Source organism: Patiria miniata, unplaced genomic scaffold (genome assembly GCF_015706575.1).
Source record: "Patiria miniata isolate m_02_andy unplaced genomic scaffold, ASM1570657v1 HiC_scaffold_7, whole genome shotgun sequence".
In the NCBI taxonomy this organism is placed as follows: Eukaryota; Metazoa; Echinodermata; class Asteroidea; order Valvatida; family Asterinidae; genus Patiria; species Patiria miniata.
Genome location: NW_024037074.1, coordinates 23,923,637 through 23,947,031, shown reverse-complemented (window position 1 = coordinate 23,947,031; position 23,395 = coordinate 23,923,637). Strand labels below are relative to the sequence as shown.

Sequence of the window (23,395 nt, the reverse complement as noted above, 5' to 3'; positions counted from 1 at the left end):
TGTTGACTGAATTTGACTAGTCACAGTGCTTGCTTGAAATATGATCTGACTGCTGGTGACTAGCCGGTCTAAAAGGCATGGCAGGGAAAGAGTATTGATTTTTGACTGACTGTGCCTGTTCAAACAGCAGGAGGGCTTATTATTCACCTGTACATGTACGGTATGCACATCCCTTCACATTTTGAGTACTTCCGACAGGTCTATTGTCATTCCTGTATCATATCAGGATCAGCTCTGAGTCATTTTGTTTATCGCATTACCAAGTGTATAGAGGCGCTCAGCATAATCGTGGGAAAGTTCCTTGTCGTGGAATTAAAATTAAAATTGCAGATGTTGCTACCGGTATCTCAGTGTTGGGAATATACATCTACCGTGAGAGCATGGGACTACCAATTTAGCCAAAGGAGACAAAAATGTGATCTCATCTGATGAAATTGAAAAGCAGCACTTTTAAAAATACGAGCCGACTGGGATTAAAATCCCCTGGATCTGTTATTTTCGGTTTTCAATTTCCTTTTAATCATCACTCGCCTCGCCGACAAACGGCCGCATTGACGCTGACGTCGTAATGCACCGCAGACGAAAAAACAAAGATGGATAACCTGACGAGATAAAAAACCACTGGTATCCGTCATTCCCCAGCTCAGTCGCCCGCTTGCGTCCGTCCGTCCCGTCTTTAAAGCCACCCTTTCAGGAAAAGCGGCGGACAATTCCCTGCGGATCCGACTTGGTCCTGATGCTTAGTTGATAACCTTCTACATATTTTAAATTTCCCAGCGATGGAAGCCCTTGTCAGTTTCGTTACCGGACATGAGTCACTTTTTCCCCATTTCTCCCCCCCCCCCTTTCCTTTTTCTCCACGGATTTCCGAGGCAAAGTGAAATTCTTGTCACCGCCGCCGTACAAATTACGGAATCTCATTCCTGTTCATGTTTGGACATGGGTATCACTTCGCGGTCCCCAATTTACCGACATAAACCATGTCAGGCTCTTTGACAAATAAATCTCGGGAAATAATTGGCGCGCGATGTCAACCGCTTAACTCGGATTGACATTTGGGGAATTTAGTCCGGTAGCGTAAATGCCAGTCCCGATCACGGGAGCTCGTAAACCATTTTCTCAGTGGCAAGCTATTTAAACTCGTCCCTTAATACAGCCCCAAATTGAAGTTTGAATACTGATTCATTCAGGAACATGCGCGGATGTCCATTACTTCGTCGGGAAGAGCTCTTCAAAATTGGAGATTTATGCAGTGGGGAGAAAATGTGTCTCGTCCCAAATTGCCGCATTCATCGTCCAATCATGTCGAATAAGAGAAACAAAACATAGATGAAATATCTCTGTTGACATGAGTCAGAATGATGCTTCGGAAAAAAAATGACCCCAAAATATTTCTACTCAATGGTACCTCACAATTCCTTGCCAGGTTACCTAGTCATCCATTCAAAAGTACAGGTTATCAAAACTTGTTCTCACGAAGAGTTGATCGCTCCCATATGTCAGAGTTTATTAAAGGACGACATCAGTCTCATAATGTTTGCAGGAAGTGAAACATGTGATAGATGTACAAAAAGGAGGAGTGCAGGCCCTTTTGAACGCAAATTATAAGCGTACACGGAATTCCCTAAACAGAATTACATCAACTTCCAGTCACAAATCGTCCTCGTCGTTCCTGATGACTAATACCTGTTTCCTTGACCTCGTCTTGTCTTGTCTTGAAAAATAAAAAAAAAACTGGAAGAAAGAAAAAAGAAAACAAATTATTCAATCGCAATCTGATTTGGCACTCTGACGCTCCATCGTTTTGCCACGGCGTCCTTTCATCAAAAAGCCCAAGACACAACCAGAGCTTTCTACCAATCATCCATTGTCATGAAACCGCAGAGAGCAACAAGCTCTTCCCCCGTCAATATTAATACATCCTTTGATCCCTCTCCATTTTTTTCCCCCCGCTTCTTCTTTTTTTTCCCCCCTCTCCGTTTCTGGCTGATAGAATTTACTCCAGTGTGACTCACCCTCCGTCTTTCACCTGTCTGCTTAAACCCTTCTTGCGGACGGATAGAAAAGATAGATGCCTCGACTGATTGACGCTGTTTTGGACCTTGACAATAAGAGTCGGAACTCGGGCAGATAAGGTGTTGGAGTAGGTTCACTGGCAAATTTATCAATGTAAACTGTCTAAAATGATGCATTTTTAGCAGTAAAGTTAGTTTCTCTCGGGTGAATTTGGTTTGTCAGGCTTGTATTAATGTCTGGTTTCTTCAGCACAAAATGTTTCTGTTCCCTGGATGGGATCCAGTTCAGTGCATGTTACTCCCCAGCTATGTAATGGTAGTTTGTGTAATTTGTCCTCCCTAGAGGAGAGTAGGATGTAAGAGTAAAGTAGCCTGCCCAGGGACACAACACATGGCCAGTGGTTGGATTCAAAACCCTGGTCCCGTGATCATGAACATGATTTTAAATATTGAGGTTTCAGAAATGACGAACTGCCACATTTCAAATATACAAGATTTTTCCTTCCATTGAAAATGGACAGTCTACACGATGTTTTTAGGTTTGAAAGTGTTTAACCTCCTAGTAGTTCCCCAGGACTATCCTGCTAAATACAACAGAGTCTGACGGTTACTCATATGTGAATTTCCTGCTCAATCCAACACAGTTCCACACAATCCAATTTGCCAAGTTGTTGGGTACCTGAACATATAAAATGACTGTGTGCTCCATCCATCAGAATCCAACTGTGCCATATTTTTCTTTTTTTTGCTGGATCAAACAAAGCCCACCTTGGTGTAATTTGCCAGTGCTCAACAGAGTCGGACTCTGAATGTATAGAGTTTCCTGCTGAATCCGACAGATTTCAACAGGAATAGATACAAGGGGTTTGACTGCTCAATCCAACAGGCCCCAACAGATACATGTATGTAAAATAGTTGGACCCTGTTGGATTGAGCAGAGTTAGAGTTGAAATTTGAAATGAAAATTGATTGCAAGTTACTGTGATATACATGTATGTATTGTCATGTACATTGTTGTACACTTCATTACACATACACTTGTAGAAATTTGTGGCTTTTATTTTGTCAAAATTTTAACCAGAATTGTGCTGCTCCAGGAAGAAAGTTTTAAACATAAAAAGAATGACACCAAATCTTATACATTTTGGACGATGTGAAAAATAAGTCTGAAATGCAACTCTGGGCAACCAACATTTACCCGACTTTAAAAACCATTACCCGACTTTAAAACCTAATCTCCAGTCCTTGCTTTCCAGCTCTACCTCTTCAAGACTTCAAGGCTCCTCCCCAGTTTCCTTGGATTAACCCATCCTTTTTAATCAGCGGCAACAGCAGTATCCTCCCTCCTTCTTGCTTCCGAACATCTCGGTTGATCGAGTACGGTCCAATATCGGACGCGACTTTGGAGGCGCTTGGGCCGCCAATTCCTCCATCACGCTTATTACTTACCCCGCTACTTCCTTACCCGGCTACTTCACCGCGTCCTTGGGCATTTTCAGGGCCCGGTGTCTTCTCTTTTATCGTCTTGGCCCAATTTCGTGGAGCTGCTGGGCTGAAAATATTGCTTAGCAATTACGCTTAGCAGAATTCGGCCGTGGACCGGTCATATGCGGTGTAAATGGCATGACACCTGGCTGGTAACTCCTTCTGGCTTATATTCTATGCTTAGCACATTTCTTTGCCGTGACTTTGGTCTCTCATGTGTTCATAAGCGTGCAGTGACTTTGGATGTTAGCGTTTCGCTTTGGTGAGATAATAATCAAAACTTCAGCAGCTGACAGATACCGTCGTAAAAATTCACTGTGTGGAAATCTGTGCTCATTGGCCATTTACAGTGTTGAAATTTGACCTGTCATGTTTCTTTTTCTAAGTTTGGCTCAGTGCCTGAACGAAGTGAAATATAGAACCCATCAATCAATGCAGAAAACAGATGTCAATCTGCTTAGGAATCACAAGAAGTATAAAAAAAAAAAGGAAATAAGGAAAAGATTGGTCTTAATTCTAAGATTGAAACTCCAGGCCATCCAAATTTTGCAATCCGGGAGATTTATCAGATTTTTAACATTTTTTTCCTTCTTCAATGAATGAATAATGCAAATTCCACACACCAGTATATAAAACTCATCTGGCAGTAATTTTTCCCAGTTTATGAATTCGTTCCAGATTGACTATAATAAATAGTAATCAACCCAAAATTTTGTGAGTCATTCAATACTTTGCAAGTACACACAGTGCTTGGATTAGAAATTTTCCAAATGTGTCGCACGATTATGGACATATGCATTTAATAAACCAACCCTCCAAATGTGAATCCCACATTTCCAGATCACTCTGTATGATGTCTAATAAGAGGTTTAGGGACGGCCTTTTTTTTTGTGGAGTATTGACATTTCCGATTTGGGGAGACTTGCTGTGTTGAGGGTGTTGGCAGGGCTGGGTGTGTGACATCTTAATGTTCCGACAAAGCCCGGTGTGTATGGGAACATGTATACCCACCGAGGTATGCCTACACGGATGCGTACATTTTGAATGGGTGTTGACTGAGCTTAGCTTTCCGTTAATGGATTGTGTTTGTTTTCTGGGCATGATTATGTTACATGTGTACACAAAATGCTTCCTGAATACTGCAGGGTGTGGAGAAAGACAGTGTCAGAGCCAGCAAATTTAGGATCACGTGAACTTTGTGAGACAGCTGTGTTTGCCAACAAATTAAAACAAGGCATAAAACTGAAGAAAAAAAATGAAAACAAAAGATTTTGTGAAACTAAAAAAAAGATAATTATGGGTAGGCCTACACCACATTATGGGGAAGTTTTTTATTGCTAGGCAAATCAGGACCGAGTTATGGGGACTTTCTGCTGTCCCCACAGCGTTTTCGGTCCCACAAATGCCTCCTACAGACAAGTGTATGTCCCCACAACTACGGAACAAGAAGGTGTGTACATAGTTTTGTAAATAGCGGTACACACATTATCAACAATTAAAGCAATATTACATGTGGTCACAATAAGTCAGTAACTACATGTACCGGTACATGTACTGTACCAATAGGGAAAAAGGTCTTAATTTATTTTTGAAAATACACTTTAGAAGCTTATGAAATGTTTGTTTTCCACATTGAAGGGACTTGTAAAAAACAATTTTCTTTTAATGTAAAATTTCTAGCTTTTTTAAGAAATAAGTTCAAATTAAAAAAAACAAAATTTAGAACATACACTTTACATGTCCATGTACAAAGTATCTTGAAAAGCCTAAAAATTCATTGTACAAAATTCAAAATTTCGCGCATCAACAACTTTGTCACTTGTACTATCCAAAAGTGAAAGTGAAAAAAAAAGATTTCCCATGTAGAGAGATCATTGAATATGGCTCATGTTCAGTTTAAATCAGACATGGCAAAACTGTCACATTCCTCCTAAAATGTTACTTTTTAATAAAAAAAATTCCAAGTACCTTTTTTTAAAAATCGTATATGAAGTCATCAAATTTTTCTGTGAACTACATGTACTTCCCAGGCAATGGCAGCCCCATTCCTTCACAACGATATTACTCTTGCGATGATGTCAAAATACTTGCTTTACAGTCAATAAAAATTCTTCCGAAACAGTTCCCTTTTTTTTCTGGAAGCCAGCGCTTGTGACACATCAACTCCCAAGACCTCAATGCCAAACCACTCTTGTGGTAAACTCCGAAGAAAGTCTTTTAGAAAACGTAAACTTAATGGGCAGACCGCACCTAATGTAGACACCCATTCCCTATTCATCAGATTCCATTCATTGCTCTTTGATGGGTAAACTCTGATTCACAGTTGCGTATATTTTACAGCCCCGGCTTTTTTTTTTAAGAGGAGCGGTAATGCACTGCCTCCCCTCGGCCCTTTGATATCGGTGCATTTTTTATCGCAGGTAAACTGTCAAGTATTTGGCTGGAATGCCATAAATACCGTAGTTGCGCAAATGCCTCACCTCAGTCACCTGGCTCATGGATTGAGCTTTGAATACATCTGTGTGCACACAGTACTGTAGCTTGCATCAATCACGGATAAATGGTCCTTGCATCAATGTATGTGCCTTACAGAAGTGTACACAGTTTTGTTCCTATTATAATGCTACATAATACATTGTATACATGTACAGAACATGTTCTGTTGGTAATTTAAGATGAATTAGAAGATTCGTTTTTTCCAATCAAAAAATGTGTAGATGTAACTCACGTACGGTAAGGTAGTTCAGTTGCGTTTCACTCCTAAAAAAAAAAAAAAAAAAAAACTGTGCATGTATTTTGAACATATTTGTTCATGTTGCACGACATTTTTTGGGGGGTGGGTGGGGGGGGGGGGGAGGGGTAATTTTGATATTTTTTTTTGAAAAATGAGTTTTTACTTTTATCATGGTAAGTGTTTTTAGCATGATTTTAAAATTTCAAGCCACATATCGGTAGGATATTGGTAAAATTGTGAAAATGGACTTACTACTTTAATGAAAAAACATTAAGTGAAGAAAGGACTGGTACATTACCTTGTGAAATAATTCTTATGCCTGAAGGGTATCATTTGGAAGAAATCAATCATGAAAAGTGGTTTTAAAAAAATTATGCCCATGGGCTGATTTAGGGAGTTTACCACAAGAGGGGGCAATTCTAAATATGAAGCAGCAAATTTTGAACCAGAAGCTCAAGTAATGAACCGGTAATCTGGTAACGAGACCAAAAATAAATCGGGCAGGTTTTCACTGTTTGCTCAAGATGTAAAGTTGATCCATTGAAACTTAAAAAGGTTAGTTGATCCATTGAAACGTCAACAGGTTAGTTTTTTATGCACCTTACTGTAAAGTTTGAACAGATTTGTTGCTCCAGACGAAGGAAAAGAGAAGAAAAGATCCTGCAAATAATCCTGTGCAACTTTAACTTTTACCTTTCCAAATCCTCCCAAATCCTCTTTGCAAAGTGGAGGGTTTTTTTTGCAGGATTGAGGCAATGTGGCAAACATGTGTGGCTGATTTGGAGGATGCTCTATGTTGAGGTCTTGGGCCAGACCTTGTGTTGTTTATGCTCAGCCATGCATAAATTTAGGCCTAGATTATACTTGAAATCCTCCGCACTGCTCCAGGATGTCACTGGCTCTGCCTCAACATATTGACAGTGATTGCCGGAGGATTTTGCAGGATTGAGGCAGTGGCCACCCCTCCAAGGACCACATTCAAGAAACAACGGAGGATTTTGCAGGATTAAGGCTGTATGCAAATTATACATGGAGGCAGTTGGGAGGATTTTGCAGGAATGACGTTGCATCCTAGCCAAAATGCCTAGGGAGTTAGGGTTAATTCTAAATGTACCCATATCACTGTACATGAAGGTTCCTTGTTATATTTGTTGGCGGTGGTCTTGGCTATTTCTAATGTTAGTGGTATTGATATTTTATTCCGGGAGGATCCATTGACAGAAAGGAGTTCCACTTGTACTTAGTAAACACTTCTTTGGAGAAACACTTACCTGATTTGAACCTCCTGTTCCCACTTCATAGTTTATTTCGTTTTGATCTTGGAAACGTTGCCAGATTTATTGGGGAAACCAAGTACCGTAGACGTCATGTCGTCGCCAAGTTGATTTTTAGATTCATTGTGTTCAAAAGATTCATCAGGGCCTAATTTATGGAAATGAAAAAACAACACAAGGCGACAACATGCATTTTACATTGTTACATTGTCTGCAAAATAAATCCGTCAGCCCTATGTTCAGATTGCGCCGTATTACCATATTTCATATTGGCCTTGGGCGCGTGTACATGTATACACAGTACGTTAATCTCGATGATGCCGTTCACACTCCGGGAATTTAATATTTGCCGAGAAAAGGGGCTCTGGAGAACATTTTCCCATCTATGGCACGAGCCAATTTAGACTTTGCAACCACTTTACGCTACAGTACTTGATTGAATTCACATGTCGTGTGTTAAATAAAAGAAGGGGAAAAAAAACCAGTTGTTTTGCGACCGGTGGCGCCGCGCTTTTTGTCCGAGTCTCTTAGTGCGAGAAGAATAATAAATAACAAAAAAAGGCCGTGGTTGTGGTGAAGAAGCAATTTGGATGTCTGGCCAGTGATGGGTGCTCAGGTCGGGAGCTCACGTGTGAATCGGCGTGATTTATTTCTCGCTTCATTGTGATTGAGAAAAAGGGAGCAGAGGTGTGTTGCCTTGATGACACTGCTCCGAAGGTTGCTTGGTCGGAAACATGTAAACCCGGTTTATCTCTCAAAGATCCGAGACCAATTTCTCAGCTTTAGCTTGGCTAAGAGCACAATTTTCTGCTGTAAACTGAATTCATTTTTCTACTTTCACGGATATTCTATTTTATGTTTTCCCTTTAACACTAACTCCCTAGGCTTTTTTGCTAGGATGCAAAATCCTCCAATTGCCTCCATGTGAAAATAACATACAGCCTCAATCCTGCAAAATCATCCGTTATTTCTTGACTGTGGTCCTTATGAAAGGGTGACCACTGCCTCAATCCTGCAATAGCCTCCAGCAATCACTGTCAATATGTTGAGGCAGAACCAGTGACATCCTGGAGCAGTGCAGAGGATTTCAAGTATAATCTAGGCCTAAATTTATGCATGGTTGAGCATAGACAACACAAGGTCTGGCCCAAGACCTTGACACAAGTGCATCGTCGAAAATTAGTCACACATTTTTGCCGTATAGCCTGAGTCCTGCCAAATCCTCCATTTTGCAAAGAGGATTTGGGAAGATTTGGGAAAGTTAAGGTTAAGGAAAAATAAAAGAAAGACTGCTCTTGGTACATATGAACAATGTACATGTCTAAACAGTAAAAGAATTGTTAAAATAAAGAAAGTGGTACTAATACAAATGTATCTTGTACATCGAGGAAATTATTATTTTTTTTCCCCCAGTTTAGTCAGAAAATTGCTTAGGTTGAGCGATTTCTCTAAAAAAAGTAAGCACATTTTTTTGTCTCCTTGCATTATTATCAAATGAATGAAGCATCTTGAAAACTTTAGTTAAGTGAGCAAAATGATGTTAAATTGCACATTGTCTCATTGTGTAATTTGGCCCTGGGACCACGATGTGAGATAAATAATAAGAAATGAAATGTAATGAAATGAAAATGATCTCCAATGTTCGATAACTTTTGTTGTTGTTTTGTAGCAGGGCGTAACTAGAAGCTGTCATGCTACACATGTAGTTTTGTTTTTATAAAAGTGTCAATTTAAAAAAATACACTGAAATTGTATTTCGTTAGTAAGTAATGTAAGTCGGAGATAAATTTTCTTTCTCAGGAAATAGTATCTCAATTGAAACAGAACCCTGCGTGATCAGTCAGTTATTTGACAGTTATCAGGAATACAGAAATGAGATAGTGTAGATCATTTAAACTCTGCCTCTTCTGTTTCCAGAAATCCTATTAAATATTAAACCTCTAATTCATCAAATGTCCAAAATAAATTAAAGAAACTTAAACAGTATGGATGCAAAACAGTATTGGTCACAAATCGTTGGCAATGGAGACTCCGTCATGCAGACTGTTTTTGTTGGCTGGTCCAGGAAACGTCATCCATCAAATTGTGCACGTGTTGTACTAGGCGATGAAAGGAGGCAATGTGATGAGCAGATGTGTGGATTAAACTGATCTGTACGTTCACTGATCCATATCCATTGTTTTTGTGACTTGACTGCAGCTCGTGAATGATCAGCAGTCGATTGCAATAGCGCAACTCTACTTGCGCCACAGTTTATTTTGTAAGTTGCGCAACATTTTCATGCAGCGCAACATTTCAGTTATACATTTCACGAATATTTCATAGTGCGTAGATCAGCGACTTGCACAATAAATTATGGCATAACTTGCGCAGTTGTTTTAGGTGGCGAAAGTTGTGGTGCAGCAACTGGTTGAAAATGGCCTGTATTACCAGTAATATTTTTAACTAAATGCAGCCACAAAAACTATCATTAGATTTTCATGCATTTGGGAGCTTAAGGTAATATAACCTTTGTACAAGATTTGCAAACATCAAAAAACAAAACTACCTAATTATTATGAAATTTACTTGACTGTATTGAATAATAGTCTCAAGCATCCTATAGATTATTTCACCTGGTGTGCTGTTATTTTCTAGAAAAGACAAATTTTTGTATCAGTTTCCAAAAATGGTCGGCCGACCATCGTTGGAAAAAAAAAAAAAAAATACTGCACCCAATTTACCAAATTTCTTTAGTTCACACTTTGTTTGCAATCGGTTACACATCCATGAATGAGGGCAAGCCAGCTAGTCTGGTTTCCTGATCTGACAATTCCCTGACGTCTATAAATTGCTCCATTTTGTCTGGAGTAAGGTCAGGGAACCAGCTTACAAGACTAGCATTTTTTCCCCTTGGTTTTTCCAGCAACTACGAACACGAAACCTTTAAAGATCAGTGTAACAATATTTGCTATTAAATACCCAAATCCAACCATTTGTGAAAATCACTTCAAAAAGCAAATGTTACCTTTAAACGATCTCAAAGAGTAAGTGGGAAAAAAATTGTTTCAACAGCCCATTAAACAAGCATGCAAGCAAACAAACACGCACATTGAAACAGACATATATATATCAGCAAACCCAATCCTTATTAGTTTACGCATGGCGGGCATGTCTGGGATAGTTGGTGGCACATTCATGCAGGCCAATTACAACTCGGGGTGCGTAACTCGAGCCAGAAAATATCGACACGCTCGACGTTCCCTGGCATCCCTCACCAGCTGAAAATGGATCATCAAAAGTGTCATCGCTAATTACACTGACCCAGTTAATTGACAATTGAGTTGCAGGTGCACCGCTCAAGCATACAGCCTTACATTTTTTTAGGTCTGGTCTGCGATATCATTGTCTCCAATACCCTAATACCCCCCCCCCCCCACACACACACACGCACCCCCCCCCATTGTTTTTTACCCAGCCCAATGCTCTCATTATACATAATCTTATCAAGAATAATAGCCCTTCCTTTCTATCAATCCGCAATTAACTTTTTTTTGGTCTGCTGTACGATCACAGTCTCCGAATTCCAATCTCCTCTTGTGCCCTCCCCCCCCCCAAGAAAAAAGGGAAAGAAAGAAAAATGTTTCCATTCCAATGATGTCATTATACATTTTGTGAAATTATTTTTTCTGGTATGCTGTCATTTTGAAGAAAACAATAAAAGAAGGTCATTTCCAAAGATGCGTCTAAAGACGCATTTCTGGAAATTTCCAATCGTAGGTCGTTTTAAATTCGGTGAAGCCATGAATTGGTGCGCGTAAGCGTCGACACGACACACATGACATTCGTCCGTTCAGTGCGTGACATAGCGTAGCTGCATGCGGCTGAATGCGAACGTGTCCTGGATGCTATTACGGACGCAATATCAGCAACTTTTGAATTGAAATCGAGATCCTAGAATATTGTTTTCTCAGAATATACAGCATTCACTAAGCTAAAACTTTATCTGGTGAGTTGTTAAGCACCCATCTTTAGATTTTGAGCGCTTTTGTTGCTTCAAATGAAAAAAATGCACAAATGACAAATGATGTACTCTACCTTAACGTATTTTTTTTGGTCTGCTCTACTGTAGCACAATCTCCAAATCCCCTTGGCCCTTGCCCCCTCCTCCCCCCCCCCCCCCCCAAAAAATTCATCCAGCGGAATGCTGTCATGATATATAATCTTATCCTCATAATAGCCCTTCTTCTTTATCACCCCGCAATTAAAGAGTAATTTACGCTATCAATTCCTCTGGCATTTTTTTTGTTATCCTGCTCCCTCTTGAATGGTCCCAGCGGTGGGTCTTTAGTTACAGGCCACCGAGCCCCAAATATGACCAAGAATAACACGGGTGGATTCACCGCTGACATTGTCAGCAGGGCTTGCGTTATTGACTAGTCTTCTCACCTGTCTGAATTACATTTGCAAGCCTTGGTTGCAAAACATTAGTCATCATCAGTATGCAGCTGCGGCGTGTAACCCAGTCTCGACGGAGACTAATTCATATTGCAAGACTTGTTCTGAATCTGAATAGAAAAAGCAAAAAATGAAGAAAAAAATGGGTGTTTAGATACTTGGTGAAATAACTTGGCTTTTGCTTTGGCGGAGTTTGAATAAAGATGAATAATGAGAGATGCATTTGCATTTTTTAAATGACAAGTGGCGACAACAGTTGACATTGATTGACTGACTTGAGTAGGAAAAGATCTACATACGGTATACTCGAGTAAAAACACAATAATGATATTTTCTTAAATGTAATATACCACATTTGCTTTTGCTGCAATTTTCAGAAATGGACAGATTTGGGGTTAGTATTTTTTAGCAATATTGTTACACTGACCTGTTTTAAGTTTTGTGTTTGCAGAGGCGTGATAACCAACCAAAAAAATGCTGTTCTTGTAGTCTGGTTCCCTGACCCTACTTCAGATGAAACACAGCAATTTGTAGACGTCGGGGAATTGTCAGGTCAGGGAACCAGACTGGATGGCTTGCACCCGTTCACGGATGTGTAACCGATTTGCAAACAAAATGTGGACTACATGTAACTAAATTTGGTAAATTGGAGGCAGTACGTGTATTTGACAAAATCAGTTTTACTTTTTTTCCAACGATGGTCGGCCGACCATCGTTGGAACTTGATACAAAATTCCACTTTTCTTGAAAATGACAGCACAGCAGGTGCCATGATTTCACAGGATGCTTGAGACTATTATTCTTTTACAGTCAAGTAAGGTATTTCATAATAATTTGGTAGTTTTAGTTTTTTTGATGTTTGCAAATGTTGTATATTACCTTCATTTAAAGACAACTCGTGCTGGGAATAATTTACTTGGAATTCCATATTCTGTGTTTCTTTTGCATTTCTCAGTTTGAAGCTGGGACTGCACTGAGTTACTTTTGATGACCCAAGCAGGTGTAGGATTGTAACGACCCTTGCATATATGATAACTGCATATATGATAACTGCATATATATGATAACTGCATATATATGATAACTGCATATATGATAAGGAGTTGACGTTAGTCATTAAAAGATAACCAAAATGTGTACATATGACTGACAACCCCATGTGAGAATGTTGTACTAAATGTACCATTAGGGAGACGCATTATCGTAACTCTTCGATAATAGGGAGACACCGGTCATTAGGGAGACACATAACTGTCTCCCTAATGGCACAGCCCCCTTTAGAGGCAAAATTTTGCTGTCGCAGTTAGGTTATATTTTTTGTTTATGGTCTAATTAGTAAACATACCGAAATTTGTGGAAAAAGGACAAGGGAATATTGGGTTAGGGCACATTTAAGTTTGAACAATTTTGTGCACAAGTCTATGGGAAAGTCTCCCTAATGACCCACTCCCGGTAATTTTATCATTTTTATGTTGCTCGGTTTAATACAAGTAGATAACTGTGTCTCACAATGCAATTCCTTCATTGTACGTACAAATCTTCAGAAGCTTCTTTGTTACCAAATCAATTTATACTGATATTTCTGAAAGTATTGACTGTGCATTGACTTTTTATCTGTAGGAGCAGGTCATGCTGTTACAATTTGTACTGTTATTTTTTCTTTAACCATAAACTTTTGCAAATCTGCCAAAAATTGACGCTTAGGTTTGGGAACATTTTCAGTTGGTTTAGAACTGTAGGGCCTTGTGACTGTTTCTTTATAGGAGCTCAATGTTGAAGTTTGTTCAAAGATAAAGAATGCCCTTTTGGATTAACCCTAACAGAACTCAACCCATCCAACCCCAACGGCATGTTTTGTTGGAATCTGTCAGGATGGGTACAGTACGCCTAAACTGACAGTCTTTTACATTGGGTTGGCACACCTCCAGAATCAAAGTCAGAAATATGTGTGTGCAGTTTGCCATATGGTGTTGGAATTTGCCAGGATGGGTATGGTTCCTAGTAAATCATGCTAGGGAGTTAGGGTTAAAGAACCTGTGTTGGAGTTTGGATGGCTAGGAAAATGTCCAAGCAAAATGCCCAGAGAGTTATGATTTAATTATTTATGCTCAGACTTGAACCATTTTTTTTTGCCTAGATCATGGGTGAGATTTGTCAAGATTTTGCTTGATTTCAGGATTAATAAATAAAACTTGGGAAATCTGGAATGGTTGAGGTTTTAACATAAAGATGTCTTTACTTTTAACACGAAAAAGAAAGGGGTATTTTAAGGGCTGCCTTTACTCTTTATACAAACAAATACCATGGACCTTTTCATTGCTTTGGGACCCTTGACGGCCCCCAACCACCTCTGCTGATTATTCTGTAGATTTCTCATTTTCTCCCAATCTCAGCCCTGCTAGATACATGTATGCTACTTAACCCAATTTGATTCTGATGTGGACAGCCTGAGAAGTTCATTTTCCAAGCCACAAGACTTATTTTAATACAGGCCAACCCGCGTCCAGTTTGTCTGTGTCCCTTGTTTGTCATGTTTGCAACTACCTTCTAAAATATCTTTTTTCATTTCATTACCCATCCCGTCCCCCCCCCCCCCCCTCGACTTCCAGGTCTCGATATTGCGTCAGATGCCCACCATCGAGGTCATCAACCTCAGCGTCAACAGCATCACCACCTTGGAGGACTTTGCCCACTGCCCCAACCTGGTGGAGCTCTACATCCGCAAGAACTGCATCGGGGACCTGTCGGAGATCTGGTACCTGCGCAACCTGCGCAAGCTGCGGGTGCTGTGGCTGGCCGACAACCCCTGCGCTGCGGGCGACCACTACAGGCTGACGGTGCTGCGCATGCTACCCAACCTGCAGAAACTCGACAACAGTTGTGAGTATTTTGGCCTAAAAGGCAAATGCGAGTACGATGCAAATTTTTGATGTCACAAAACATTCGCAGCAAAAGTCACCAGAGTTTATATGTGTGCAACTTGTGCAAAATTCGCACAACTTGTCTGAAACTTGTGCGAAAACTTGCCATGACATTCCACTGGAAAAGAACCATTGGTTTTTCATTTATTGGTAATTAACCCTCCAATGCGAACATACATTCTGTGCAAAGTTGTCCTTTCAGTCAAAATCAATCAATCAAGTGACTGTTTTCAACAGTTAAGAGCTCCCAGCCTACATAAAGCAGGATTGACTGGCTGTGACTGTTTATGCGATTTGATACAACTACCGGTATGCTTTGCCTATAGGTCTCATTCAAATGACGTCATTTCCTACAGACCAGCCACGTGCATCAGCATTTTGAGCGTGAACTTGCATAACGCGCATCGGCTGCGTGGTATTTTGAGCAACAAGCACGCGTGTTTGGAACTCTTTCAACACTGTGCAATGCGTGCTTGATCGCGTAAAATACGCAGTTGCGGTTCTCCTACAGAGATGGCCGTCATTGAGCGAGCCCTATAGTTGATTGAAAAGCCAGCTGTGCCTACCACTTGTCTGCTTTTGTCGCTTGACTGAATTTGACTAGGCACAGTGCTTGCTGAAAATATGATCTGACTGTTGGTGACTAGCCTTTGTATAAGGCATAGCAGGGGAAGAGGATCAATTTTTTTTTACTGTCTGTGATTGTTCAGACAGCTGAAGGGTTAAAGTTAATATAACATAATTCCTACCATTTTGAAGCCCTCATTTTTCAGCTCATCTGCTTCATTTGTAGTTTTTACTGAACCACCTGCCATATCCTTTCACCCCCTCGGAAATCGGACTTAACCCCTCTCATCACGGTGCCACTAACCTGGCAAGTAGAAGGGAAAAAAAGAAAGAAAACATAATACCATGAGGACCATCACATTCATTGTAATTTGACATGACTGAAAGATGGGAAGATTACAGCACTTCTCTTTCCACACCCCGTCATCAGTCTTCCTGCATGTTTGTTTTTTGATAAATCCGACAGAAAAATTGACGAGCAAAAAAAAAAAAAAAAAGAATTAGTGTCCCTCGAGATGATGTGAGTAGAAATTGGATTGGTCTCCAGTCAAAGCCTCTTCAAGCTGTCGAAGGGGAACTTTCCTACGAGAAGACAATGCGATACCCTTGGGGCAAACTGTATTATTATGTATTTAAAAAAAAAAAAAAAAAGCCCAAGCGCGAGCAGAAGCCGCTCTGATGCGCGCCCTCTTTTACTTCACTTGGCGCATTAGCCTGCCGTTGAGTCATCACGTGTCACCAGCGTTGCGATGACAGTCTATCACAGATGGAAAGAGAGAAAAAAAAGCAAGAGAAAAACACAAAACAAAACAACAAGGAGTGAAGCATCTTCACCATCTAAGAAGATTACCCAACGGTGGGGAAATCTCTTTTGCCCGGGTGACGACGTTGGCGCCACGCTTGCATTTTTTTTTTTTTTTTTTTTTTTTAAATTTGAATGAGTTGGAGTGGTTGCGTTGTCTCTCACGCCTTTTTTTTCTCCCCTCTGATCCGAACCATTGGGGATAGGCTATACATGTACCTTACGACTCAACGACTTTGCCCTGTGTGTCGCTGACCAAAAAGGGGGGGGGGGGGGGGGTTTGTGGCTGTCAGAAAGAATTGTGGAAAACAATGCTGCTTAGTCCGGAGTGAACTTGCGTGAACCCGCGTCGCGGGACATCCCCGTTCCCCCGGGTGATAAAAACACTACAAGTACACTGTAAGAGAAATAGAATCACGTTAGTCCTTTTTTTTTAAACATTGGATGTGACTGGAAACTTTAAGATTCTATTATTTATGCGATTGTAGAGTGCAAATGGTCTTGGCACTGCTCGCGCCGCGCGACGGTATCTAATTCGTGTAATCAGTCGTAAGTCACTAATTTACAACCACTCTTTTGATAGTGCTCTGCACTTAAAGGAGGATGCGTCATCTGTAGAAATTTGTTTCGGTAGTTTTCTTTTTGTTTCATATTGGTCAATATTGTTGAATGTAGTGAACAAAAATATGCTAGAACCGCAAAGATTTGTCATGGAATGACTTCATCTTTATGGAAAACAGGCTTTTAAAATTTCTGCTCCAATTCATCAATACAAATTAGAAAAAGGCTTCCATGCCGGAGAAAAGGGTACATATTCTTATTTTTTCATTCATTTTGTTCACTCAGTATGATCAATCAAACTATTTCTTGGGTACATTTAAAAGAAGAATCATCATCCACCAATAAAAAAGGAGCAATATTATGGAAAGATTAATGTGTTTAAAAAAAAACATTTCTTTTTTTAGTGGCTATTTTCTAGCAATACATTTTTGAAGAAAATATGGGTAGAGGCATTATTTATGCCTTGCAGTGGACTAGTTAACCCATCCCAACCCTACTCATACCGTGAAGAGATTAGATTATCTTGTCTTGTTTCAGTGTGAGGGGCTGGTTCTTTGGCCTTGTGATGGGCAATTTGCATTAAAAAGAAAAAAACAAAAAGTGTAACATCACCAATGTTCACATTTTCAAACAAAATGCAGCCAACCTAGGCGTGTTGCTTCAATTATACAAATAGTAAAGATAGATAGTTACAGACTTACGTTGTTTCTAAAATGTATTTAATTCATAAAAAAATAAGAGGTCTCAAAAAGTTGTGAACTTCATCCCTCCTCATCCATCATTTTTGTTTTCCTTTTGCAGTGGTGACTAACGATGAGGTGAACCGAGCCATGGAGCACGGCCACGACTTGGCCCCACCCATCGCCTCGCTCAGATGGCAGGCCAACGGCCACATCGCCAAGGACAAAGACCTGAGAGACAGCTCGGTGGAAATCAGCCTGGACGAAACAAAGTAAGAACTGGCTCCACACTCGTTTAAATTATATTAGTTCTTGCTGGATCAGTGAGCCAGCCTTTTGTCTTCTGACTGACTGAGTCACTGGCTGTCTGACTGAGTCACTCCCCAACTGAGTCACTAACTGACTGAGTCGCTGACTGAATGAGTCACTGAGAATTTAAAGTCACTCAGATCGTGTTGTGTTTGGGCATCTTGAAAAAGATGTATTCTTTTTGAAATATCATTTTATACAGTAAGGCCCAAAAAAAAAAATAGTTCTGCTTCCGGTTTCCCTACCTACCCTATTCTGAGAGCCCCTACCATAATTTTTTTATGGGCAAAATGAGAAAAAAACACCCAAAACCATCAATTTCTAAGTTTTACATGTACACTTGACTACACGCAGACGCCTCCATTTGATTGAACACAAAAAAATTGGCCAAAAAAAAAAATTCCCTACCTACCGGGGTACCTACCCTATTTTAGAATGCCGTGTAATCGGAAGCAGAACGATTATTTTTTTTTTGGCTTAAGTTATTCACAAAAAAGTTTTTCACTTTTGAATGGACATGGATCAGAAAAAAAAAAGGCTCACGTTTAGTTATTGAATTATTACTTTACAAACTTTACTTGTGGCCCGATTACTTGTGGCCCGATAATAATGCTGCCTTCCTGTTGTTTCCACCATATTTGAAAAAGGCTAATGTATGGGCACAACAACTTAAAGGGAATATACAACATTTGCAAACATCGAAAAATAAAATTACCAAGTTTTTACGAAATACCTTAATAGGATGTTGGTAAATGACAGTCTAAAGCATCCTGTAAAATTATGGCACCTGGTATACTGTCATTTTCAAGAAAAGTGGTATTTTTGTATCAATTTCCAACGCTGATCGGCCGATCAGCGTTGGAAACAACTGGCTTTTTTTCAAATACTGGCCCCAATTGACCATTGCACTTGTTTGCAATCGATTACAAATCTATGAACGGGTACGAGCCAGCTAGACTGGTTCCCTGACCTTACAATTCCCCAATGTATGTAAACTGCTCTGTTTCTTCTTATATGGAGTCAGGGAACCAGACTACAGGAAAATGATCGTTTTTCTTGGTTTTTATAGCATTTTCGAACCCAAAACCTCCAAAAAGTCAGTGTAACTATATTTGCTTTATATTTCCCACCCCCCAATTCCATCCATTTCTGAAAATTACAGCAAAAGCAAATGATGTATATTCCCTTTAAATCAGGCATGCAACTTTTCCTCGGATCTGCTGATTTGCCTTTTTTTACTTCTCATGATCGCCATTAAAAATTGAAAAACACTGTACACAGTCTTGTGTGGTTTGGAATCTTCCCGTTTTTCCGTAAATTCCCAGTTGCATGTCTGAACAATATGACATCTGGATTGTTTTTCTTTCTGCATTTTTGATTTGCATGATAATTTGATTGGCAACGGAGAGAAATGGTTTGAAGTGGTCTTTGGATCTCACACCAAAAAAAAACTTTGCCACCTTTGTCTTCAGCAAATGTTTTACAAGATTACATTTTACTGTAAATCAGCACTTTTCTATATTTCCCCGAATTCTCTACGCAAATATTTGGTAAAAGGTTTATATTTTTTAATTGAATAAACCAATTTCCACAATTGCTTGGAAATTAGAGTGTCACTTTAATTATTATTATTTCTTTTATGTGAAGCCCTGCCTACTTATGATTATTCATCAGAAGTATAGTGAATCATTGGAACAAAAAGAAGTAATTCTAAAAAAAAAAAAAAAAAAATCGCAAAAAATCCCATAATCAACTCAATGCAGCAAATTGTACGCTCCTCCTTTGAATATCTAAGGAAAAATTGGTAGTTTTTTTCTGGAGGACAGTTTTTCATATTTGTTTTCCATTAATTTCCCATACTACCAGTACGTGTGAGTAATGAAAATAGAGTGACGATGCGGTTGTTATCATCTTTGTCTCGCCATCCGTCAAAGTCCATTATTTTTCTGCAAATCTTCATTTTCTTCCTGTCCTGGGCTTTACCAATATTCATATGAATTATTCTTTTATGAATGGTGGTAGCTAGCTCGGGGGAATAAAAACAGGGGAGAAAAAAAAAGGAAAATCACTTCATTTATGCTGATGTATCCTTTGTGTTGCCCTATGAATCATCACTTAAATTGGCACCAAGATTTCTTGGGTTATTTCCTTGAAGATTACCCGCGACAAAGCGCATGCAGATGTCTGTCCTCATCCCGACACGAGTTGTAGGGATTGGCGATTTTTGTACCCAAAAAAAAAAAAGATAGAAAGGGAGAAAAATGTGAATGAATTAAGTTATTGCACTTTATTGGATCTGTCGCAGTCAGGAGTTATGAGTAATACCGCAAGTTGCCCAGAGGGCATTTTAAGCGTCTGGGGCTTTACCCTGAGCGTTGGAAGCACTGGTACAAGTACACAAGGTTATATATATTGGGAGGTAGCAATCAGGTCTCTGCGTGTCGGTGTCTGGGTCCTCGCTCGGAGGGCTTAACTCAATCTTCCTTTGGGAAGCACCTGCCTTTTTTTCCCTACCCTGTGTCGGTCGGGAAGGCCAACTATGATTGGCTTGTAAAGGGAAAGAGGGGTCGCGCGATTGGCCAGTCAGTAATGGGGTTCTGAGTAGGAAGGTCATTGCTGATTGGGTGCTTTGAAATTGTCTAGAAATGTCCAATTAGGACTATGATTATTACACACCTGCTCTCACAGTAACTTGGATTTCTGTGTACAAATGTATGGTCGTTTTGCGATATAAAGATGGTATTTTGAGATTGAAATTGCCTTTGATGAGTACAGCTACATGTACATATTCAATTTTTTTTGTTGGAAAATTCACTAAATGATTTATAACTCCCTTATGGAAAGCCATTATAAGGGATTTTTTCCCCCCATTCGTTCTGTATCTATTTGCGTAATAATGCCTCTGCGGGTAGCTGAGTGTACTGCACATTCATGTACTACATGTGACATTGCTTGTACAAATAATTTTTAAGCCAATTTTTTAATATTCTCTTCCAAATCTGGTTAGTTTAAAAGGGACATTGAGCAAGTTTTGCCCGGTATAAGTGTGCAACTTCATTTATGTGTTGATCTTTTCAAACCGTGGACGAAAAATACCAGAGAACAAAAGAGCACAATATCGTCCACGATTCCCAGCATACGTCCGCGATTGGGGTCGTGTACAAAACATATGGGAGTCTTCCTAAAAAGTTAGAGTACAAACAAAAGAGGGACAATAGGACGTCCACGATCGACAGTGAACACAGTTTGTGTGTGTATGTTTGTGCACTGTGTACATACCCCGGTACATGCCCACTAAGTTATAAAAACTACATGCAGGACAAATAAATGATTGAAATAGCGCAAACAACCTTATTTTACAAATTCTGAATAAGAACAGCTTTGATTTGTTACAATCTGAAGAACAGAATTTAACTGACCAATGAATGAAAAGATAAGTAGGTCATCACCAAAAAACAAAATTTGGAACAGAGTAATTTATGCACGTATTTGTTGGGTAAGTTTTAATCACAGCATGGGTGTGCTGCTCCGAGGCACATTGCATTGTGGGTCCATTCCCCCGCGGCTGTTATGACTTCTGCTCGAGTGGCCACTCCTAAGTCTGATTCACCTCTCCACTATACCCACTCCCCCTAACCACCCTCCCCCAATTCATCCCCTCAAGGAACACCTCAGAAAACACACACAGGAAAGCCGGCCGGGTGATTACAGACCCATCCCAGCACCCCCAGGTGTTGATGAGTCTCGCCAGCTCCCCCCCCCCCCCCTTCCCTTTCGAAAAATTTTCCCCAACGACACCTTCCTCCTTGATTGCAAACCATTGTCCACTGCACCACTCCAAGGCTGGTAATTTCCTCCTCTAAAAAAAAAAATCATACCCAGAGGTGTTATTCCTTAACAAGATTCCACTCGCCCCCTTCCTCCCTCTCTGAATTATTATTTTCAGTTCTTCAGCTCAATTTTGACTGGCTTTTTATTTAATTTCAATTTTTTGTGGTGGTCTATATGATCGTGCGAAGCATTATTATTATCACCGCCTGGCAATCTGCCGAGGACACAAGTCAGTCTCTTCCCATTAGCCACAGACAATAGATAATCCCTACCCAATTTCGCCAGCCCTTCCTCCACCATGTCTTGTCCTCTCTTCCCCACCCTCATTTCCCCTCCAGCAGGATTTGCCTTCCCAACCCACCCACCCAAAACCGCCGCTCCCCAGCCGGCCGAGAAAACCCTCACAAGTACCACCGTGATTTTACCGTCCTTATCCCTGAGTAAATAAAACGGCTTTGTTGTAGAAAGTAGCAAGTCCGGAAGGACCAGGGAAGCCCAATGGGTATATAAACAAAGACAGAGAGAAAAAGGCGAACAAAAAATGACTGATCATTTTATTATTTTTTTTTTTTTAAACCCTGCAGCGGTGGTACTTTTGATTAAATTTCATGTTAACTTCAGAGGGTACACTTAAAGCCATGAACAGAAACAATACAAAGAAAATCAATTGAGTGACTTTTGTTTACCCACCGATTTCAATTTCATCGTTAAAGTTTCTGTGTATGAAGACGGAAAGCCTTTGAGGTATTTTTAGGGGTTTTTTGTGGTACATTAATTGTCTGCATGGCAATAGTTGTATGGCAAATTGAAATTTTTTTTTTGATGTCTGTTTACTGTGTTTAATACACATATTGAAAACAACAGACTTTTTTTCTAATTTTCAAAGCGTGTACAGTAAGATGTACATTTTGTAGGTTCATGATTTTTCTCAATTGGCACACCAGCATGCATCTGCACACAGATACCGGGCCATCCTAACTGTTGAATAGAAAAACCCTTTCACCATGGGCGAATGGGACGTTTTGAGCCCCGGCGTGAATGGGAGCAATAATGAATGTCATGTGATGTGAGTTCCACCAATCAAATGCCAAGGATCTGTATGTCATTATATAAAATGGACGATCCATCTGTCACCTCATGAAATTAATCTTACCATTGCACGCATAAACATTCATCATTTGTGTACTATTGTGCCAGTTTCATTTTGGCCGGTTAGCTGTTTATTCCTCAGCAAATATTTCCTATGATTAGCAAATTATCCATGTGCTCATGTGTGGAAGCTCCATCAAATTGGTCCCCATATCAATACTGGATATTCAACACAGGATGTACATATGTATGTGAGGCGTGCTGGCAAAGTGAGACAGGAGTGGGAAGGGGTCGAAATGAGGGTTTGCGGGTATTAAGAAAGAGAATAAAATTCTCCTTACAATACTATGTGTTGTACTTCAATCGGATATTTGGTTGACAAATTACTACTGTTTAAAGTTTGCATTTATCAACATGCCAAAAGGGAAAATACTGAGAAAAAGGCCTTTAAAGTGTCCAGTTTTGTATAAGTGAAAATGAAAGATTCCAATTTTTTTTCCTTAAAAGACACTTTCATTCCATGATTTTCACACTGTTTCTTTAAAATATGTGTTGTAGACAAATCAAAGATTACAAAATATCAATAAATCTGAAAATCAAAAAAAAAAAGTCCCCGTTTTTTTTTTTTTTTTGCTTTTTTCTTCACTGTGGCCTTTGCCCACGTCTGATTTTGCCAGAACAGCCCGGTAT

The 23,395-nt window shown here is 39.8% G+C and overlaps 1 protein-coding gene across 2 annotated transcripts in view; it reads left to right on the top strand.

Moving 5' to 3' along the window:
- Window positions 1–23,395, top strand: part of LOC119745442 (cilia- and flagella-associated protein 410-like) — a 33,460-nt gene that overhangs the window by 4,855 nt on the left and 5,210 nt on the right. For both annotated transcript variants that reach the window (XM_038221790.1, XM_038221791.1), the window contains exons 2-3: window positions 14,555–14,825; window positions 17,598–17,748. In XM_038221790.1, coding sequence (XP_038077718.1) covers window positions 14,573–14,825; window positions 17,598–17,748 — 404 coding nt within the window. In that variant the 5' untranslated portion in view covers window positions 14,555–14,572. The remainder of the gene's footprint in view (window positions 1–14,554; window positions 14,826–17,597; window positions 17,749–23,395) is intronic.